Here is a 22,325-nt window from a genome sequence, read left to right on the forward strand (position 1 = left end):
TGTTGTGGTGCCCCAGCCGTTGGTATTTCTGGGGGTGGCATTTATTTAGTGCCTGCTTTAGGGTGCTAGTTTGTATTTGTAGGTTTGTCTGGTTTTCTTAAATGTTATTTACTCGTTCTTAACCTGATGGACTAAAATGCAGGTTAATATCACATGAGATTCACAAAAATGTTTTTAAAAAAAAAAGCAGTTTTAGACATTTTTCAGCAACAGTTTCCATTCTGCAGATATTTATTTTACCACCCTAGAATTAACCTGGGTATAGCAGTACCATATCCAGTATGCAAAGATGCCAAACGTTGTATTGCAGTCTGTACAACGTTGATGAGGTTGTAATGCCATAGCAGTAGAGTTGGTGCTCGAAGAGCGATGACGGAATCCACTGTCGCAGTAAGCGAGAAATATCCAATCTTGTAGCAGAAGGTAACAAGCTGTTGTTTTTCTACAGGTAGCACAGAACATTACTCTCATTATTTCTCTCAAGAATGAGCTTCAGCCGTTCCTTATGCTGTATGCAAAAATAGAAAGTCTTGTGAAATCGTCACTCTTACCCCCCCCCCAAAAAAAAAACGTTATGAATTTGGGGTTTATGAAAAGAGCTTTGGTTATAATTTTAGTTTCATTTATGAGCAGTTGTGTAGCTCATAGCTACTGTTTGTATGACCCTGTATCCTTATGGAGCTTGGGCACCAATTATAGACTTCTTGTTGTCTATAGTTGACATGTTCTGTGGACACTGGGTTTGGTTGGTATTAGACCTGCCAGCGTTTTGGCATGTCTCCCCTGTCTTTTTGCCTTCTGACCTCCTGGTTTTGGACTCTGTTTTTGCTGGTTTATTGTCTCTGCGCACTTTACCACTGCTAATCAGTGCTAAAGTGCAAGGGCTCCCCATATAAATTGTACTGTGGATTGGTTTATCCATAATTGACATATTTGATTTACTAATAAGTCCCTTGTAACGTGCCCTAGAGGTGCCCAGGGCCTGTGAATCAAATGCTACTAGTGGGCCTGCAGCATTGGATGTGCCACCCACATTAGTAGCCCTGTAAACATGACTCAGACCTGACATTGCAGTGTCTGTGTGTGCAGTTTTAAACTGTCAATTTGACTTGGCAAGTGTACCCACTTGCCAGGCCTCCACCTTCCCTTTTACTACATGTAAGGCACCCATAAGTTAGGCCCTAGGTGGCCCCAGGGGCAGGGTTCAGTTTATGTTTAAGGTAGGACATATACTAGTGTGTTTTAGATGTCCTAACAGTGAAATACTGCCAAATTCGGTTTTCACTGTGCAAGGCCTATCCCTCTCATAGGTTAACATGGGGGCTGCTTTTAAATATCCTTTAAGCGCAGATTCTCTTTGAGAGCAGATAGAAATGTGGAGTTTAGGGCCTCTGAGCTCACAATTTAAAATACATCTTTTAGTGAAGTTGGTTTTTAGATTGTTAGTTTGAAAATGCCACTTTTAGAAAGTAGGCATTTTCTTGCTTAATCCATTCTGTGACTCTGCCTGTTTGTGGATTCCCCGTCTGGGTCAGTTTGACAGTTGGGCTGTTCACAGCTCTAATCTAGACAGTGACATAAAGGGTGTAGCCTGCATATCTTCATTAGCCATCTGTGCTGGAGGGGAGGGGAGGAGAGGAGTGGTCACTCACACCTGAAAGGACTGTGCCTGCCCTCACACAATGCCGTCCCCGACCCCCTGGTGAGTGTCTGGGGCCTGGCCTGGACAAGGAAGGAACTTGCAAACACTTGAGACTTTGCTTTGAAGTTTGCCAGCTTCAAAGGCAGAACAGGGTATAAGAAGAAGACCCAAAACCCCAGACTCGTAGAATCTTTCTGGAATCAAGAGGAACCTCTGCTCAGGAGAAGACCTGAAGGAGGAGTACTGGTCCTTTGCTGTGTTGCTTTGTGGACTGGCCTGCAGTTGCTGCTTCTGCCTTAAAAGAGTGCAAAGGGTGAACTTTGCTATGTGTCCTGCTTGAGAAAATTCTCCAAGGGCTTGGAGTGAGCTTGCCTCCCGTTGGAATTCTCAGGGACACCAAAGACTTCAGTCTCCTCGACCTGCAGCACTGGGAACTGTGTGTTTTGTGGTGTTCAAGAGGAGAAACCACTGCGATGCCGCCAACGATGCCGCTGGCCTGCACCGTGACCTGCCGACGCCACATGGAGTCGCATTGCCCTGCTTCGCACCGCGACCCTGATCTCCCTGATGCTGTCATCGGACGACTTCACCGAGCCGCTGCTCGTACCGTGACCTGTGGGCCCCACACTCCTGCATCGCCTGCTGACACCGCAGCCTGGGCATCCCCGATGACGCCGCTCCTGCTGACACCGGCGCTGCTGTCTGCACTGTGGCCTGTGGACACAGCTCATGAGGGACACAAAGCACCATCCCGCGCCGCAGCGCCGGTCCCTCGATTCCAGCACCATCGACTTCTGTGTCGTCACCAGACATCCTGCCTGCACCGTGGTCTGTGGACACTGCTCGTGAGAGTCACAAAGCACCGTCCCGTCCCGCACCGCTGGCTTGGGCTTACCGACGACAGCGCTTCAGCAACGACGACGATGCTGCCTGCACCGTGACCTGTGGATACCGCACGTCGCACCGCCCCACTTCACACCACAGCCCTGGTTTCACTGACGCCGCTGGACGCCGTCACCGAGCCCTACCTGCACCGTGACCTGTGGGCACCGCACGTCGCATCGTCCCACTTTGCACCGCAGCCTCGCCGCCATCAGCCTGGAGTTCGATCTGCAATGCGTGTGACCTCAAGGGCCCGGAGACTCGTGCACCGACTCCGGAACCGACACCGCAACGTCAGTGACGCTGCCCTCTGGAGCTCACCGTGAGGATCACGACGCCCTGTAAATCCAAGGTACTGTTTGCAGGTCTTCCTGACACCGTAGCTGGCCCTCAACGCCGCGGCCGACCTGAACTGTTGGTTTTGTTGAGCACGACGCTGTGATAGCCCCAGCTGGAGCTATCGACTTCAAGGAACTGTAGTTTTGAGTAAATCTTGCATAATTCATATTTTTCTTACTGTATGTTGGATTCTTATCGTATTTTGGTCTTGTTTTATATAGGTAAAAATTGGCTATTTTTCTAAAACTGGTGTGGTGTCCTTTTGTAGTGTTTTCACTTATTACTGTGTGTTATGTGCAAATGCTTTACACATTGCTTCTGAGATAAGCATGACCGCTCGTGCCAAGCTACCAAGGGGGTGAGCAGGGGTTATCTGAGCGGGTATCTCCCTTATCCTAATTAGAGTGAGGGTCCCTACTTGGACAGGGTGCAAACCGACTGCCTACTAGAGACCCCATTTCTAACAGTTGGATTTGGTATTGATTAGTTAATGACTTGTACTGAATAGTGACCTACTAGGGTAGAAGTGACAAATGTATTGTTGGGTAATTGTTTTCGATACAGTACCCCCTAGATCCTGTCAGTAGTCTGGTGTGTATTGCATGATGTTGTGTGAGCCAAAACAAGGTGCAGTGGAAAAGATGTACCAGCCACAACAGCCAGCTCAGTACTTTATCACGGGAGTTTACCTCATAAGCAGAGTTTGAGGAATGCTGATTCTCAGTGGAGAACGTCCACTTTTTTTGCCCTAAAGATTCCCAAATAGATATTTTTAACTTAATTGATCCAAGAAAAAGTCGAGCATGTAAGAGTTGCAAAACAAGTTGCAAAGCTCACCCAGAAGTCTTTGGACTTGGGGCTAAAAGCAACCATAGAAACTAAATGTGTTCAGATCACCCCGTATTGTGGAGCGAAGGTGTTTAGAGCGTGAGTCCAACTGTCTCCAAGAAGATTTCGGAATGGAAAATTATGTAAGTGTCTAAAAGAAAACCGAGTGCCTTTCTGCCGGGCTTTTGTCGGGCTGGAAGTTTAAGATGCCTTTGTCAGTTCGTTCCTAAACACAGCGACATAGTCCTCAGCTGACATTCGTTTTTCACTTGGTCCCTATGGCTAGTCAGCCCTCCTTGTTCCAAAACTAAGCTCTGCTGTTGAGGACATATGTTGACATAATAACACAGGTAGTTTAATTGATAGGTTAATAATGACAGCATATTGTACAAAGGCACCTTTATTTTCAAATACAACTTGTGGATGCGTGTCATGCCATTCATAAGCTTCATGTGAAAGTTGGGGCACATTTAGTTGATGCAGTAAGATTACTAAAGTTTCAGGTGGCCTACACATGACATGTATGCATAACGAGCAACCATAACAATATTCCTTGTAGTGCAGTGATCTTGCTGTATTAGCCCATGATGCCCTCTACTAGCAAGGGTTGACTCTGGATGTCTTTGTAGTAGTTTTAAGTCTTGGTCCCAACAGGTGACGGTACATATTGATGTATACCATAGTCATCTTAAATGTGCCAGATACAGAGAAGCAGACATTTTTGTAGGCAAGCGGCCTTTATCTTTATCCACTGAAGTCATACAGTGATTTTCTTAATTAAATGCATATTAGGAAAGGGTACTGCACAGGCAGGCTGCAATAAAATGTCAGAAGTGTGGTGCGATTGTAGTCATCTGTGTAGGTTCTAGGAGTGGCATAGAAGAGCGTTGTAGGTCGTGGTCAAGTATTTTGACAGATTTGTGTGTGCTTCCAGAAGTACCTCACTGTGTTGTATCTGAATCTTGCACGATATATTTAAATTTCTACAATTGTCTTTACTCTGCATCCCTAGTCTTTCTGTCAGGAGATCTAATTTAAGTAATGTGTACGGAAAGACATGGTAAATCTTAAATATATAAATGTGTCAGATATTTTTCAAATTAATACAGCTCTTTGTGTTTTTATACTTTACAGAATTTAGACCACGGAAAAGCCTGGGGATTCCTGACAAAAAAAGGTGAGTATGCCTAACGGAGTGATACAAGGGCCCCAATCTTCATATCAAGAACAACCATGCATTTCAAAATGTCAAGTTAAAAGGTCTAATTTTGGCCCTTCCCATTTCATTTGTTTAGAGGCAGGAGTGCACGCCCTTGCTTGACGAAAAGTTGCTCTCACTTGTGAAGGCTGTAATGTAGAATCTGACACAACAGATTGTGTTTCTGTCGCAGTTGGGAGGGGGCAAATGGGAAAGAAAGCTACCGCTTTCTAAAATGTTTTCCGTTTATGATTTTGAAATAAATATGTGGCTGCTTTTGTTGCAAGTCCAATAATCATCCTGCTGGGCTGTTTTCACCATTACCTGCCTCAATCCACGATTACACAATTTGTCTTAAAAGCCAAGCATGATAGCTTTGCTACAACAGGAAGGTGTTCTCTGAAATCATTCTTTAGGTTCATAAAAGTTTAGAATTTTCTTGCCTTGGAAAGTATCATTTAGAATTCATGTCCATGCAAAATAGCAAACTCTTACATTCAACATGACTGTATTTGCAGATATTTTTCACATTGTTGGAGGATGGACCAATACAGTGTTACATTAAAATTAACAAGTACCATGAAAGCTCAGGTTGCTCCCGTGGCAGGATCTTTAACTACTCCTAATGTTGTTGGTCTGTTCTGGGGGAGGAAACATACTACGTTTTTGACCTTGTTGTAAGAAGTTCCAATGAACTTTAGTCCTGCAACGAGTTTTGCAGTTTGAAGCCTGAGACATGTAAATGTATATTCCATAGAATGCACTGTTGATATTGTTCAGGGAAAACAATATATTGATTGGAAAAATATACAAGAACCTTCCTGGCTCCCCCCCCCCCCCATAACTAAGTGCTTCTTTTATAGGTGATGCTTCCAGCTAAAGAAAGGTGATGGGACAAATGCTTGCAAGTAGACTAAACCACTGGTGAATACTCTGAGTTGCATTCCAACACATAATTTTTACTCTACTGTGCCACCCTAGGCAGACCACTTTATGTATTCCAGTATTGACCCTGCTCCTCAATATCCATCCTGAACTTCCAGTTGAGGCCCCTTCAGAAGAAAACACAAGCAACTCCAGACCGCTTTCAACCTTGTTACATCTCCTCAGTAAGGTGCAGCTTGGATCCTGTGGTGCAGCAGCAAGGGGCCCATGTCCGGGGAAGTCAATGATACAGGCCGATGAGGCTGGCATTTTGGCCTTAAACTAAAAAAGCTACTAGGTAGGATACAGTCTAAGATGGTTGGCCTTGTGACTGTCGCAATAAGTGTTTACACAGAGACCTTCCCAGAAGACAATAAAAAAAAGATTTTTCAAAACCCATAAACGAGGTGAACGATCTCTCGCGACTGCCAGCGTGGCTGATGAACCAACCTCATGTGGTGAAATGGTGCTCACAAAGTCCTACGTGATAAACACTCTACAGAACTTACGAAAAATTGAGGGTAGAAATCAATCTAAACTTAGTGAGTGAGCTGGCAGACTTGCACTCAGACTTCAGTGAAAGAATCGCTACACTCTGTGGTGATGTTGCTTTAGTAGGGCTCTAAAGTGGTTTAAGCAGAAAAGCAAGATCCAACACCTAGAAGAGAGCAATCATAGATTCAAGGAGCAGACACATATTTCCCAAACGTAAGCTGATGTGAGTACCTTAAAACTAGAAGATTTGGAAAATTGTTCAATGAGAGAGAACATGAAATTTCAAGGACAGAGAAAAGACACGAAGGGCGCAGACGTGACTGACTTTCTGAATGGTAATTTCTCCATCTTACTACAAGGTGACTGTTTAGAACTGAAGCTGGACAGTGCACAGAATGGGCCCACAATGGACTGGCAAGACAGAGACCAAGAGACACTCTGGTGAAATTTCACAGCTTCCTAGTCAAAGAAATAGTGTTGACAGCTGCATGAGAACCGGACAGCACTAGACACAAAGACTTTGAATGTTCACTCTTCCAAGACCCCTAACTCCCTCTCTCAAGCACAGTATTTACAGTGGGATCAGATGCCCCTCATACTAGCAGAACAGAGGGAAGCTCTTGACTCTCAGATAACTGAGGAGGAAGTGAAAGGAGCTATACCGTCATTAAAGATTAACAAAATTCCGGGCCCAGATGGATACATGGGTGAATCTTATAAAAACAAGTTGCTGAACGACTGAATATGGAAGTATCTCAGCAGAAAGCCGCAAGTGGTGGTGGCCCCCATGAAGGCCCAGAGATCTCCGTCAGGCCACAGGGATCTGTAAATATGGCAGGCAGTAGTCCACCAGGGCCTTGGAGGTAATGACTTTCACCACCATCGCAATCGATGGGCTGCCTACCAGACTCTAAATGAGGGTGATAGACGTGTGTGCCCTTGCAGATAGCAAAGGTGCAGTGCATGGCCAAGAAGCACCAAATAAGGATGATGACCAACAAGGGATACTTGAACAGGCATAACTACTTTTTGAGTCCTCTTATGAGAAAGTGGAAATAATCCGAAGACCAGTCAACTGAAGATTCCTCAGCTGCTGGAGCTGCATCATCTTGACAAAGGCCACTCTCAAGTTCAGCTTTTGGATCAGAAAAGGAAGCACAGTCCTTAACTTTCTGTAAGTCTTGTGGTCCACTGTTTATGGCTATTTCAGTTTCACTTCAGTTGCAAAGCCTGTTTAATCCACCGTGTGTGAGTAAAGATTAAGTCTGGTGGAATATTTTTGTTTCACTTGACCAGCTAAGGAATATGCAAAAGATGCGTCTTGTGCAGAGGTCACACTAGGGCCTTTATGATTTTTGAGTATATGGCACATCACGTGTGAAAAAAGGGAACTTGATTAGCTCACTTACTAATGATAACATGAGGCCAAATTCAGTTATTGAAGAGTCATTAAGTTTATGTATGGAAGGCGGGCAGTAAAAATATTTGAAAAAAATAAATAATAATAAGGCCATCTTTCAAAGGAGGGATATGAGGTAGGGCGAACACAGGATAAAGGCCAAGGCCCTCGATGCGACTTTCAGGGAAGTAGCATGTGGTACAATTTCTCTTGGCTACCCCATTACCATACCTTATAGTATTGAGCTAGGGTGCTTGTATCACTCCATTCGGAGTCAATGAGTTTAGAGTGGGGAAAACTTGTGAATACAGCAGAACTCCTCACATTTCCCTATTTTCGGCCTCATTTTCCTCCCATAAACTCTTCCAAGTAACACCTGGAGGAATTAGCTTGGAGATCATTTTCAGGAGTTCAATAATACTGCACAGCTTAGAATACCAGATCAGGCGCAACAACCCTGGACTTTTGAAGCACTTTGTAATAAGGGTCTAAGGGCCATATGTACGAACACATTTTCCCATAGACACAGAATGGGTAAAACCCTTTGATACATCTGGCCCTTAGTATGGTCTACTGGTGCTAAAACCATTACATACGGAAAAGCCACCCCCCTATCGCTGAGCGTTTGGAAAGTGCATGTCCGTGGGGGGTTCGGGCATGATATATTAATGCACACCATATTTGATGACTCTGACTTCTATAACTAAGGGATGTCCTGGTCAGTAGACTCAGCACAGGGCTTGCCACCGATGGTAGAGTTTTGGGCTATGTAATGCCCAGTCCACAGCCTCTTAAGACAACAGTTGTAGTAGAATAGTTGATAAATATTCTACCTCCTTGTAAATAATTCTGAATCATATTTCGGGGCTCCCACTTATGGTTAGCACCCTGTAGCTATGTTTACGCTATACAAATAACTCATCGCACATGTAGACGTACCTACATATTTGTCTGATTCTACTTCTTTGGTTGAAGAGTTGCAGTCTTCTGCTATCCAGCCTTCTGTCAAGAGAATTATCTGAAGGTTATGATTTCCAGTAATGGCACTATAAGCAATCTATTTTTCAATAGGAACCTGACATATGAGAAGCCAACTTGTATTGCTTAAGTAGCGTTCAAGACATAAAAGGCAGATTCCGCTATTGTAAAAGAATGAGATGAAATAATTTGTTTTTTCGAAGTTTGTTTATAGATATTGGTTCTAATTTATAGTGGAAGAAATAATCAGATTAAAAACGTAATTTAATAAGTATTGCCTTTCATCCGGTCGAGTAGGGTGTGGCCGCGCCTTCTGTGCACCTTCTGCACATATCAGTACTGCAGCTGCCATAAAAAAGACAGCAAGGTGTCGGATCTCCTGGAAGGAAGGCAGCCTGTAGCTCTGCAGGCCTCCTGCCAGGGGTCAGAGGTCAGGCAGGAAATACGCAGGTAAACCGGCACTGGCAAAGCCAGTTTTGAATAGGTCAAAGGTGACAGCACAGTGGGGAGGTTACTACATGGGGCTATTTTACGTTCCATGTAACATTTGACAAAATGCCATAACTTTAAGACTTCATACTAACGAAAGGTAACCCAACCGTTCAGTGAGAGCTTGGGTAAATGCATAAAATACACAAAGTAACTCTAATTGTTGATTGCCTCATAGTTGAAGGATGCACACATATATGTCCAGCAATAAATACAGCAATGCCACAAAAAATGTTCATGCACATCTATATGTTACTCTGCTCAGGCACATATATATATATATATATATATATATATATATATATATATATATATATATATATATATATGTAACTCTGCTAAAAGGAAAATGTCTATTGTTTCTTAAGCTGTTACCAAGGTGGCACTTGGTTTAGTCGAGACAAGATGCGGAATAAGCATTGACCTTTTTGTCTCTGTGTTAATGAATAGACAATACCATCCTCTTGACTGTATGCAAATTGCAAAATATCTGACTCCTGTTTAGAGTACATATCTCGTAACCACACAGGACTAGGAAAAACGACCAGGCGGGTCCTCAGTAACCCGTTGTGCACAACATGAAAAAATCAAGAATGTGAATGAATCTCGAACAGGGGGAAACTGGGAGCGCGTTATTGGCACCCGCCTGCTAAATGACATTTTGGTGTTATGCACATGCCCTACTTTCGACCTGCCTGGCCTGTTTTCGCTTTACTCAGTGCATGTTTGCAGTTTTAGCTGCTCCATGCTAGGAAGTAATAGTAACACCAAGATTATACACATACACATTCATACACAAACACACATGCAAGAATACCTGGAGACACACCTGTATGCACACGATCATTTTACACAATTGTAAACTCCCCCTTGCACCAGAAAGCTCATACACATACTCCTTTGCACCTGCTACACAAAAATAGACCTAAAGGCGTAAGGATGGACATATAGTTTCACTCTGAAACATAAATGCTCTATCACCATGGGACTGAGCATTGTCTGAAAGTGAATGCGGTTCTGGGTAAGTTTGTGTGTTGGAGTAAGTTAGTATAGGAGAAAGTAGGAGTAAACATAATATGGTGAAAATTAGAACTTGTAGGAGTAGGAATAAGTGTTAGGTTGTAGATGAGGCTAAGGAGTAGCTAGGGATAAGTACGCATTAGAAAGAGTAGGAGTAAGTAAAAGTAGGATTGAGAAAGGTTAGGAGCAGTGTAATTGTTAGTAAGACTAGGGATACATGTTGGAATAACTAGAATTAGGTATTAGTGAGTAGGCTGAAGTAAGATAAGCAGCAAGTGGAAACAAGAGCAACAGGCAGGGATACATAGGAGTAATGAAAGAGGAAGACATAAGTATGTGGTAAGTCTAGGAGTAAAGGTAGGAATTAATGTAGGGGAAGTGGTAGGTAGAAGTAAGAGTAGGAACAAATGGTATTAAATGGGATTGCATGGGAACAAGTTGAAGTAAGATTTGCAGTAAGTAAGAATAGGAAGGAGTAAGAGTGAGATTCAGAGTAAGTGTAAGCTGATCTACGAGAGGCACATGTGAGTAAAAGTAGGACCTAGTAACCTAAGTGTAAATAGAAGTATAATTACATGTAGGTTTGAGTAAGAGTAGAGCTACGTATTGGAGTAAGCAGGAATAGGTGGTAGTAGTAAAAAAAATAAATACAGGAACCAGATCGTAGGATTACCTAAAAGTATGTAGGAGAGAGACTAAGGGCCAGATGTAGCAAAGGGTTTTTCCCATTCTGTGTCAATGGGAAAATGTGTTCGTACATAGGGCACTAAGTGTAAGTAGAGCTATATAGCCAAAAAGCATGCACACTTTGCATGTTCTCTACCCGGCTGTATAGCACAGCCTAGTAGAGAACATGCCTAGGCTCCCCTTCCCAGTCTGAGCGGCGAAGCAAGCTGCTCAGACCAACCACGACGATGCTTTCAGCAGCGTCGTGATTGGCTGGGAGCCTGTGCAGCCGGAAAGAGGATGGAGGGGAGACGAACGCGACTTCCCTCAAAGGTAAGTGTGTTTTTTTTTTTGTTGTTTGTTTTGGAAGTAACATTCATATTTTACTGCTACTGCACAACCATTTTTACATTCAAGTTCATGAAAGGATTTCCGAAATCCACTTGAGCAGCACACATGAGCTGTTTAGCTCAGGCTCAGCAGTTGTTAGATAACCCAGGAGCTGAGAGGTATTTTATTATCAGTCTGTGGCACCCACCACCGGTGTGGTTTGCCTGAGGGCACCATCATGCATGTTTTTACTAGAATTCACCATCATGGTTATAATGTGTACTAGATATGCCAGTGTGGTGATGGATACTATAAGGGTTCCCAGTCCCACCCCTCTTTCTGCAGTGAGCGGCAGGTAGGTACAAGCATTTCAAAGCCGATTGGTCTTGGCTAAGCAAGCTCTGTTGGCTTTTCCAATGTTTTTTAGCCTTGTTTCAAATGACTGAAAGTAAAGATAAAAAGCTTTATGACACAGCAAGCATTGACTGCATTTGTAGCATTTTTTTTAAACTTGCAACTATGCTGTACTGAAGCCAGGGATGCTGTCTAATATATACTGTAATGTCCCTGTAGATATATAGGCTGGGGGCCGAAGGACACTCCTGACCTTTGAATGCAGCCTCCTGTTCAAATGGGCAAGCATTTACATACAAGTTAATCGACGTGTAATAAAGAAAATAACTAGGGTGTCCTGACCAGTTAACTTTTGAGCCACCTTCATTTTTAAAGGCATTATGCAAAAAAAACGTGTAAAATGTGATGTCTCTTCGAAAATTCCAAAAGTGTATTGTATTCACATGCAGAACTGTTTAATCTTAGTAGTAGTAGTACATCAGACTAAATCAGTGCAAGTATTTTTTTTCAGGAATAGTTTTCAAACGTGATCATTGAAACGTTCCTGCTTCAAGAACCCCCTACACCCCCCACAATGCCAGTAGTGAACTAAGAGGCAAGTCAGTTGTGTGCACCCATTGGATGGCCTGGGTTGCAATTCTACATGGACAACATTTTACTAAAATAAAATGTTGGAAAAGTTTTTGTATAGTGCACATCCTGAAGGTGTGTATTTCAAGATCGTATTATATTTAATAATAAAGAATAAGCATTGGCAAAGCCAATAGGTTTCGCCTATTCGAAATCTATTGCCTTTATCAATGTTTCTTGTGGATATTGCAGATAAATGTAATAAAGATGTGAAGTAACGGATAGAGCTGCTGACTTGGGGAACCGGGTTCAAGTGTTGGTGTCAGCTCAACACCCTGGCTAAATCCTGTAATCTCTCCAGTGTCATAAAAAGTGTCTGTGCAGTATAACTGGCGCTCTTATAAAGCTCTGAAATACTTTATAGAACTATTAAGTACTTTTCATAAAAGCTGCCTGTACTGTGAATAATTGTGTGCAATACACTTTTAGGATGTGCCAATATCCTAGGAGAGGAGAAGAGGAAGCATGCGAGGGAGGAAGCCCGTGGAGGGGGAGATACAGGAAGCTCGGTGGTGAAGGTGGCGGTGCTCACTCTGTGCCATAGGGAGCGCTGGGAAGGCAGACAGTCACTAGGGAGCGGGGAGATATCAGCCATAGCAGGTTCAGAGTTGAGAGTAATAGTAAAACATATCTGTAATCGGTGTTCAGTGGGTTTCCTAGAGCTTTTGGCCCACATGCCACTGCACCTGCAGCACCATTAAAATCATGGCCTTGGTGCCTGCAAGGTGACTACACTTGTGAACACTTGTTTAGTAGTAAGCTATAGCAATAATCGGTGTTCAGTGGATTCCCTAGACCTTTTGGCCTCTGTGCCACTGGATTATCAGCAGCATTCAAATCATGAGCTGAATGCCTGTAAGGACAAATAAGGAAATTGTTATGATAATTATATAGTAATAATATATGTGTTCTGAAAAATGCACAGTTGCAGACAGCATACATAATTATTGTGTAGTTAAATATAAACACAAAAGAATTCATAAGTGTCTTTAAACTTACCCAACTCTCCAAAACGAGTTGCCACAGATGTCATAAATAAAACATATGCCTTACACATCAAAGTGAAAACCAAGCACTGTTAAATTGTGTTACAATGTGGCTAGCTCTTTGCTGTGCAAATATCTTCTCCTGTGCTTCGCAGTAAATGGGCCATAAAAAGTGTAAGTTGCCCAAGATCACCATATGTTAGGCTGAAGCTGAGACTAAAATGCGTTTTTGTTTTTTTACTTTGTTCCTAAAAAGGCAGTTTCACCAATTTAAATGGACTCGCCAAAAATTTATTTTGCAAAAAAGTGCTAAATATGAAAGTCTCTGCAAAAATTCCAAAAATGTATTTCATTCATATGGGCAACTGTTTCATCTTAGTAGTACTAGTACATCAGATTAAATCAGTGGGGTTCGCAAGCGCCCTCCTGAACCTGAAAACGGGCAAGCATTTATTTACTGGTTATTCAACATGAAAGAAACCAAGTAACAAGGGTGGCCTGCACTCTTACTGTTCGGGCCACCTTCATTTGTAATGACATTTTGCAAAAAATGTGTTTAAATATGAAAAAGTCTCAGCAAAAAATTCAAAAATATATTTCCTTGATATGCAGAACTGTTTCATCTTAGTAGTACTAGTATTTCAGACCAAATCAGTGCAAGATTGTTTGGGTAAGTAATTGTTTTCAAACATGATTTTTAGAAACATTCATGCTTCTACCCACCCTAACAATGCCAATAGTGAACGTCATGCCCCACGAATGAAAGGCAAATGTTTTGTGCAGCAAAAGGGCGAGATAACTTTTGAGATGGCTATATCTAAACAAAATTTTTTAAAAGGGTCACAAGCAGGCTCCGTGGAGAAAGTATGCTGCATTCCTCATTCCTGTAAACAGTCTCACTTGTACACTGCATTTTATTCCTCTTTCATTTAAACGCTCTCACTTTGAAGTCAGCCGAAAGCAAAATAAAAAACAGGCTCCCTTGAAGACCCAGCTTGGCATTTGACCTCGGTCCCTGAATGCCCAGCAAATGTGAGAAGATTAGAACAAGATTTACAGGCCTGTTTATTACAGAAAATGAGTTTGTGGAAGAATACTATAAACACAGCTTTGGCATGGGAAGGTACAAACTCGAACTGGGGAGCCTAAAGCAAATAAAGCTAGCACATGAAAAGTCATAAAACAGGAGTTACAAAGCCAATGGCAATCAACGGGCCGAATGCATTTCCAGGTCAACTTTCTGAACCTCACCTGATGTCTTTTGCGTACCATATAGCTGCGCTGTCTGGTAGGCCGCTGCCTAAAATCAAGCCCTCCCTACTTGCAGCACAGCTCTAACCAAGATAATTCCCAAAACAAACAAAAATGGTCTTGGTTCTGTAGCTCATGTGCCCCTGTGCCCTGGTAGTCACAAGGCTGTGCACTAATGAACTGGAAATTTAGAAACCGTGCAGTATGCCTTTAGGGTATACCGGGGCAAGAAGTGGCAGCGCAGAGGCAATTACAGCTTTCGCTTTAAAAGCATGAGGGACAGGCCTCCTCAAACCTGAAGTTGGAGGCCAGGTTGTGAGAGCCACATAGTCTTTGCTTAGGCTAAAGCAAAATGAAATTGATCTGGTGTCAGATAACAAGTGTGAGCCAGTCTGTGGGGGAAGGGGTGGATGCTTTGGGGAACATATCTTAGAGTGGAGGGGGTGGAGATACGGGGATGATAAAGTGACACAGATGGGAGGTGTGAGTGGAGATGGCAACAATGAGGGGAGTTTAGAAGAGGGACCAATTTAAGTCTCAGATAACCTCTGAGTTATCTCCTGTCTGTGGATATGACATTAAAAACAAATTGTCCGGAGTTGGGAGGATGGAGCAATGGACAAGTGAGAAAGGGAATCAACTGAGTGGGTAGGGGGCCAAAATTAATTTGAGTGCTGGGGAAGAGGGAGTGCAGCACTGGGTTGGAGCAGGAGGCACACAATGGAGAGAGCAACAGGTAAAAGCATACAAGAGATGGATCAACATCCAGGTGGGGTGACACACAGAAGACAAAGTGCAATACAGGGTTTGGGAGAAGCACATGAGGGAGAGAACAATATTGGAGGTGAGGGAGAAACACAAGGCAGAGAGCATCACAAAGTGAGGGGGAGTTTGGGAGAAAGAAGCACACAAGAGAATGAGTAGATCACAAATGAGAGTGCAACATGAAGCAAATGGGTAGGTATTTGGCTGGGGAGGAAGCACAGAGTGTGGAGAGAGCTGGAAAACACATTCACTCCATTATGTGCTTAACCAAAAAGAAAAAAGTAGTTCCCTAAATGTGAGCAGTGGAAGTATAGAAGTCAGCCAGGCAAAGGATGTTAATGAGGCTATGCTCCTGGGGGGAGGGAGGGGAGAGAGAGACACACAAGAAGAATGCAAGCCAACAAATAAGATAAAACAAATGAGTGACAATAAAGACAACCAATGGTAAGCAATGGGCAGACTGTAGGTTCTTGGTGAGCCCACAAAAAATATTTTGCAGCCAAACAGCTTGCCAGGAAAAAGTGGTCAAATTTAAAAATGATGCAGTCATTAAAAGTAGCAACCCTAAAGCGGTATTTCCTGTGCATTCAAAATTAAGTCTGTGCTGTAGCACCATAAAAATGCACCAGTGCTCTGGGAGGTAGGCCTTGTACTTTCGTATTGGGAGTGCAAGAAAAGAAATACTGAAACTAATTTAAATAAAAAGGAGCTCTAGTATGTGCCTCCTTTGCCCGGTGTCCCTTAGGGGGAACAAAGCAAACTAAATAAAAGTGGCCAAAGTTAAAAGCAGTATAACACTCCGCCCCCACCACCCCCCCCCACTAGCAAGGGTATCTCCTGAGCAGTGATAAAAGGGTTTCAACTAATGATTCTAAATGAGGACAGATACAGTCAATATTGTTGAATTTATTTACATAATGCACATTGATTTTTAAGTAACCTATAAGTATTTTGCTGTAGATTTAGGTTTTTCTAAAAGGTGAAGGTTTTCAAGTATTGGGACTTGCATCCTCTCACACCAGTTCTGGCTTCACGCATTTCCTACATAACACCGCAAACAAACTGAGAGTACCGTAGTTCCCTTGCCACTCAGTCAACGTCCTCTCTGGAAATATTGCAGCTCTGAGGGGACAATTTGGTACCATTTGTTAAGCGGCTTTGTGAGAAATACGGTATGAGCAGGGGTGCGTGGTGGGCAAGAGATATGCAATAAAGCCAGAGAAAGAGAGATTTATGTCCGTTATATTTTTATAATGTATGATAACAAAACCCATGAGGGGTACAAATGGTTTTAGAGTTAGAAAACATCACGTCCATAAAACTGAATTATGTATTTTTGTAGCATTGTATTTTAATGCTCACTTCAAGATGCCTGCAGCACCTGGTAGACAAAAAAGGGAGAATCACTGTGTTGATGCAACCAGGGTAGCAGTGACTTTCAGACTGACTGTCTTTCTATTCCTCACAGGCACGACTGAACCAGAAGCCAGAGAGATTGACCGTGTTATGTACCATGACTGGCGAGTGGTGCCTAAACACTACCAGGAGGCTTTTAAGATCTACACGCCAAAGCCTGAGCCAGAGCCCATCCGCTATGTTCCATATCCACCGCTGCTGCGGGCCATGATCTTGGCGCAGTGGCAAAAGGAAGGGCGTCCGTTAGCCAGTGAGCCTGTGATTGACCTGCAGAGACAGAGGTTCTTTCCACCAAACTACTTCAAAAAACAGGAAGAGCTGAGAGAAGATGAGGGAACGCCAGTGTAACATGGTACCAGCATGCCGACGTGCAGATCCAGCATACCATTCTCTGTGCTAAATGGCGATGGGTAACCCTTCTTGTTGGAAGGGAGGAGGGTAAGGAAGTAAGTAGAAGGGCCTTGATCACAAAGAAATAGTACTCGTGAAGGAGAGAAACCACCAAGCCATTCAAGGATATAGAACAGCCAATTGTACTTGGAAAGCCGTTCTAGTGGTCCATGCACCATAGTCAGCTTTCCTTATTGCAGCATGACACCAGAAAGTGTTTTATGCAACTGAAAACAAATTGCGTGTGTATATAACACCATACAATAAATTCAGTCAGCTGTTTACTTACCTTTAGCTACTGCTGCTGGTCGTGCAAGTTCTGGTATTTATCCATGTCTGATTTCATGTATCACATTGATCGTTTCTAGAACATGCTAGCATGTTTCTATTTCACAACTTGTTTAATTAAAAGTAAAAGCTATGGCTGCTTGACCATTTTTTTTCCACCTGTGGTATTTCTGCAGTGTTGACTTGGTCAGACTTTAAACAGCAAGAGATTGACTACACTGTTTGATGAAGCCAAAAGCAAACCCGATTTCTGTTAAGCGTGTTGGGATATACCGAACCAGTCATCGAAACAGTGGAATCAGCCTTATGCCTCATAAGCAGAAGACAGTGCCACTTTAAATAAGACCCAGACAAAGAAAGACAGAATGTTTTAAGTACTTACCTTTAGATAATGAAACCATGCAAAGTTTTTCCATGAAAGCACTGAAGCTGAAAAAGTATGCCTCTTAAGAAACGTGCATGCTGCTAACTTTTGCTTCCGCATTGATTATGCAAAATCCTTTGGTAGCAGGTTCCAGAAGGCTGGTGTGTGCATGTGATTAAGGGGAATATGTCTATTGAAGAGGGCGTATAAGAACAGATTATGCCCAATTAAAACAAGACCTGCTGTAATTTGTAGTGCTGACTGCGAAATAAAATATGTGGAAAAGCACGTGTGTTTGTTCTTCTTACTTTTAGAATTGTTTCCTTCCCATCAATCGGTCACTATCAGCTGGCAAGAAGTCGACAAAGGAAAGCATTTGTAGAAAAATAAAGTGGAAAGTACTCCCACTTTGAATCACTGTGTTCTCCGTTGTCGCGAAATTGAAAAATACATTTTTACCAAGATGGTGGCTGGTTGTATACTAAGCATGATGTACCAATCATCAGGATTTACAGATTTGTGTTCTCCGTTTTGCAGGTCGAGGGATCCTCTGTAGCCACAAAGGTAGTGAGCTGTTTCCACAGATAGATGGACGCGTGGTGCAGGAAGATGTTAAATAATATGAATACTGCACATTCTGATTGTTTAGGATCATGTATATGCGTTTATTCCCCCCCTGCCCTGCTGTGAATGGGTACTTATATTAGATGAGAGTAGCAGGCTTCGCAAGGGGAGGTTTACGAAGGTATCTTTTGCTCAGTGCCTGCAGGTGTTGGGCTTTATGTGTCTATGGGACACTTCAGTGCATCCTACTGGATCTTTCGGTCCTGTGTGTATGGGTTCGTGCATAATTCCTTGGTACTATTCATCAGCGGACAATAGGAACCTAAATTAAAGCTTGGAAAGAAGCAAAATATTGTTAAAAGTAACTAAAGAAACAACCAGAAACTACTTTGATAAGGTTTACCAGACAGTATCTAACTGTTACTCGCAAACTAAAGAAAAAATATTTCAATGGAAATGTGAAGTTGGTTGCACCTTTAAAGACATTTTACCTGACTATGAAATACTCAATAATAAGGCTAAACAGAAACAGAACTGCTTTATACTTCAGCTACACTTCTTTGGGTTTACGGGTCGTGAACCCCCGGCCGTAGTTTTATTGTCCACAACACATTAATTGATCACAATCATTAAAATTATACGCAGTAACCACAATCATATTTATAAAGTATTTACAGGGTTTCCAATGCTAGCTTTAACAGAGTTAGCTAATACATTCAAATTCCTAACACTGGCTAAAACAGTTCGTTCCTGCGTACCCCAATGTCGGTGGTTGTGAATGAGATCATTGCTGTTTGGCTAGTACCCCCAGTCCCTGCCCCACATCCCACTATGAATCCCAGGGGTAGGATCTCCAGGCTGTACCAAATATAGCCCCAAAACCTGCACTGCCTGCCGCATCTGTAAAAAGGCCCAGTTCCTCTTTGGATCTAGGCGGACTCGCCCACACTACCATCCCATTAATATCTCGTAGAAAGATCTCCCAAATCCTCATAGCCTGCTAGACTTCATTGGAAAGCCTGGTGTGGTGGTGCTTGACCCTCAGCCCTGACAAGGCCTGAGCAATAGACCGAGAAAATGGCACCCCGTGGGGATGATTCGCAGCACGAAGTTGAGCTGCCCCACCAAACATTGTAGTTGACGGAGTGTGACCTTCCGCACCCCAAACATGACTGCAATGTTTGAGAGAAAGAAATGACCTTCTCCCAAGGTAGTCTAGACACTCCTGCCACTGAATCCAACTCAATTCCCAAGAATTCAATCGTAGAACAGGGCTCCACCATCTTGCTCTCTACTAGCGGGACTCTGAATTCCATCATGAGGTTTCTAAAGACCTCCAATGCACCAGCACACTGATAAAACCCAGAGGGACCAAAAAAGAGGAAATCATCCAAGTAGCGCAAAGCCCATTGGGGTTGTCTTGTGCCTAAAGACCCACTCCAAGAAAGTACTACATTTCTCAAAATAATAACATGACACATAGCAGCGCATAGGCATACACCAATAAAAATAGTACATCCCTTCCCACTTGAAACCCTGTTCTGCTTTCACTAATGAATGAGCTTGAGCTAAAAACAATCTCTGGAATGCACTTCTTAGTTTAAAGAAGACATTTATTATTACTTCACCACGAGGTTCCTGAGAGAAGAGATTAGTAGGTTGGAGGTACATGATTACATTTAGTCACAGCAATGAAAGGAAAATATATCAAAGTGATTCTCAATTGCAATGTACACAGCAAATATATGTGATTATATTATAGCATAACTTCAAAGCATAAAATTCAAAATTCATCACCGTAGGGCCTATCACTGCTCTTCATGTTTCTCATGCCTGCAAGTTTATGACTCTTGTTAAACTGCGAGAAAGGGATTTTCCACTCAAACGGGAGGTCAGGCAGCTGACGTCCGCTCCTGACTGAAGTCTCGGAAAATTCCCCCTCGCTGCTGCCCAGGGACACCTTTTATAATGAAAAAGCCTGCTAACAGGCTCTTTCCTCTAATAGTCAAAACATGCTGGCTTCTGTAGATCAGAGTTGGAAAAGAACAAGCTTGAGGTTGGCCAAGTCTCCAAAGCCCGTTCCTTCCCAAGGCTGGGTAAAGGGGAAAAAACACAAAATATACGCTCCCTTATCACGCCAGGGTTCGGTGAGAACAAAAGACGAAAAACTCAGCTTGGTTTACCATGTGGAAAAACACAGCTCATCTGCAATGTCTAACGCCACGATAAAGCCCATAGGCAGCTAAACTGAATACAGAATGTAATGTCTAATGCCACGTTAAAGCCAATAGGCAGCTAACCTAAATACAAAATTTAATGTCTAATGCCATGTTAAAGCCAATAGGCAGCTAACCTAAGTACAAAATGTAATGTCTAATGCCACGTTAAAGCCAATAGATAGCTAAACTGAATACAACATGTAATGTGCTACTGGTGAACATTGAACAACTAATATGCGCAGTGGTAAAACACATAGTCAGTGGTAAAACACAATTAATGGCATAACATCTCCACTCTCTGACCAATGACTTTTGTTAACGTTTCTCTTATTTAAAAAAAAAAAAAAAAAAAAAAACATTATAATCAAATCAGGTTTGAATGATAAAAGCAATCACTGTAAAGCAATGGAAGTGGATTAACGTATTGATCTCATAACCTTTCAAATCAGATACACCTTCAATGAAAAGACTGAGGCTTATATACTCTGATTGGGATCATAACTGATTGAATAGTGTCTCTAAAATAGCAAGTTGATGTAGCATGAGTTCTACTCATGTAAAGGTATATGGTCTACCTGAAAGGTTTGCTGGAATGTAAGTGAAAGTCAGGTTTCCACATGAAACACAAACAGTTAACTGGCAATGTTGCTTAGTTCCAGTGGAAGAATGTAATCAAACAAGTCACAATGATACTCTGTATTGATCCCATGCAGAACTTGAACTGAAGGCGCTAGTTCTGCTAAATGGATCCATGGGGTTTGTACTTTAATCAATAAGGTTCAGGTTGGGGGTGCGGTCCCTCCCCCACACGCAAACACCAGAAGGGAGACCACACAGCACACTCATGTCAGTCGCGAGTCGTAGTAGCATCTGCAAAAGAAAAAAGTATGACTTTTCTTGCAAATAACATTTGCCATCTGAAATGTGCCCTCCTTTCTTTTTTCATTGTTTTATACTCAGTAGGACGTTATTGGGGCCCTTTGTTATGATTTATGCAGGTTCTGGAGGGTCATTTGGGGATTCAACCCACACCTTAGCACTGAGGTTTTTATCTGCCGCACCACAGCTTCCCTTTCCTTGCATTGTCAAAGGGCTGGGGCAGACTCCTTCCTTACCAAACCTCCATTCACTGCACTTATGACAAGTTGGGCGATTCTGTCTCCAATCTGTATGAATAAATCAGATTCTCTTCTAGTTATCAGAATAACTTGGATTTCTCATTGGTAATCTGCAGCAATCACTCCCCCTAAAACCTGATCAATTTGCCATATCTGTCCTGGTAACTTTCCTCTACCCAACTGATCTTTGACTGTTTGTGGGACAGATCTCTGTTGTGTGTGCTGACAATAGGACATTGCAAAATCACAGTTTTTATCAAATCTAAGGGAATGTGCATCTCTCTAATCCCTGCCCACCTGTAAGTAGCTTTTTCTGGCAGATGTCCACATTTCTGGTGCGCCCACTTAGCCATCCCCACCAAGTCAGAATTCTGGGTTGACACTTCTGTCTTTGCACTTTTCTCTTTAACATCTGCAAGGGAATTGAACCAGCCTTCTAATGAGTCAATGGGAAAATGAGCATCTATGACTATGCTGTGTTTTAACATTTCCCAAATTTCCTGCCACAACTCTTTGCTCAACTCAAAGTGATTCTCAATTGCAATGTACACAGCAAATATATGTGATTATATTATAGCATAACTTCAAAGCATAAAAGTCAAAATTCATCACCGTAGGGCCTATCACTGCTCTTCATCTTTCTCATGCCTGCAAGTTGATGACTCCTGTTCAACTGCGAGAAAGGGATTTTCCACTCAAACGGGAGGTCAGGCAGCTAACGTCCGCTCCTGACTGAAGTCTCGGAAAATTCCCCCTAGCTGCTGCCCAGGGACACCTTTTATAATGAAAA

The 22,325-nt window shown here is 42.7% G+C and overlaps 1 protein-coding gene across 1 annotated transcript in view; it reads left to right on the forward strand.

The window, feature by feature from the left end:
• Positions 1-17,922, forward strand: part of MRPS34 (mitochondrial ribosomal protein S34) — a 41,197-nt gene extending 23,275 nt beyond the window's left edge. The window contains exons 2-3 of the mRNA XM_069210564.1: positions 4,826-4,868; positions 16,645-17,922. Coding sequence (XP_069066665.1) covers positions 4,826-4,868; positions 16,645-16,940 — 339 coding nt within the window. The 3' untranslated portion in view covers positions 16,941-17,922. The remainder of the gene's footprint in view (positions 1-4,825; positions 4,869-16,644) is intronic.
• The last annotated feature ends 4,403 nt before the right edge of the window (positions 17,923-22,325 follow it).

Source organism: Pleurodeles waltl, chromosome 10 (assembly GCF_031143425.1).
Source record: "Pleurodeles waltl isolate 20211129_DDA chromosome 10, aPleWal1.hap1.20221129, whole genome shotgun sequence".
NCBI classification, from domain to species: Eukaryota; Metazoa; Chordata; class Amphibia; order Caudata; family Salamandridae; genus Pleurodeles; species Pleurodeles waltl.